This window comes from Sinocyclocheilus rhinocerous, unplaced genomic scaffold (genome assembly GCF_001515625.1).
Source record: "Sinocyclocheilus rhinocerous isolate Xijiao unplaced genomic scaffold, SAMN03320098_v1.1 C35976738, whole genome shotgun sequence".
NCBI classification, from domain to species: Eukaryota; Metazoa; Chordata; class Actinopteri; order Cypriniformes; family Cyprinidae; genus Sinocyclocheilus; species Sinocyclocheilus rhinocerous.
The window spans coordinates 1-738 of NW_015769480.1; the positions used below are offsets into that span (position 1 = coordinate 1).

Consider the following 738-nt stretch of genomic DNA (forward strand, 5'->3'; position numbering starts at 1 on the left):
AGAGGATGTACATTTCAGATCAGCAGAACATTTGATAAGTGAGGAAGAGAATGAGAAAGCAACATTCGAGAGGAAGGAGGATGGAGAGGAACACCGCAAAGCAGGGAGACCACCGTTGTCCCGCATCCCTACCTTTCAAAGCTCCCTGGGCCGCAAGCGAGTCACCGTCCAGAGTGCAGAGTCATCACTGAAGACGGATGGATCTATCCAGCAGGGCCAAAAAGAGAGAGCTGGCTCTACAGAGGCCGGAAGAGTGAAAATGTCAGGATCACTGCCTGTCCCATCGGCTCGTTTACACACAAGCCTTGCTGATGTTCTCTCTCAAGGTGATATCTCGGGTCACGCCTCCACTCTTTTGGCTCCGAAAATAAATCAATCTCTTGATCAAACGCCTGAGATTACAAAAGACTCTGATCAGGCTGATATATCACTAAAGCGACCCCCACTCAGGAATGTCTATGAGACCTCTGATCTTGTCGTAGAGCCCGTTTCTGAATTTGAAACCGCAAGCGGAGAGACCATCTCAGAAGATGAGCAGATGTCGGCGCAGGATGCCACCGTAGAGGATCTGAGCTCATGCTCCTCTGTTGATCAGCATGAGGCATCTGATCAAGCTTGTGAAGAAGATACTTTGAGAGACGATAATGATAATGGAAGTGTAGCCCAATCACATTGGACAGAAGAAAATAGCGTCACAGGGAATGATGTGAAATGTGTGGAATGTGTTCCAGATAAGGA

At 48.2% G+C, this 738-nt stretch overlaps 1 protein-coding gene across 1 annotated transcript; it reads left to right on the forward strand.

The window, feature by feature from the left end:
* Nucleotides 1-7: 7 nt before the first annotated feature.
* Nucleotides 8-733, forward strand: LOC107735324 (uncharacterized; the record flags this gene model as incomplete). Its single annotated transcript, XM_016547046.1, has 1 exon — nucleotides 8-733. A coding segment is annotated over one exon (726 nt), but the record flags the coding sequence as incomplete, so codon positions are not given.
* Nucleotides 734-738: the final 5 nt, after the last annotated feature.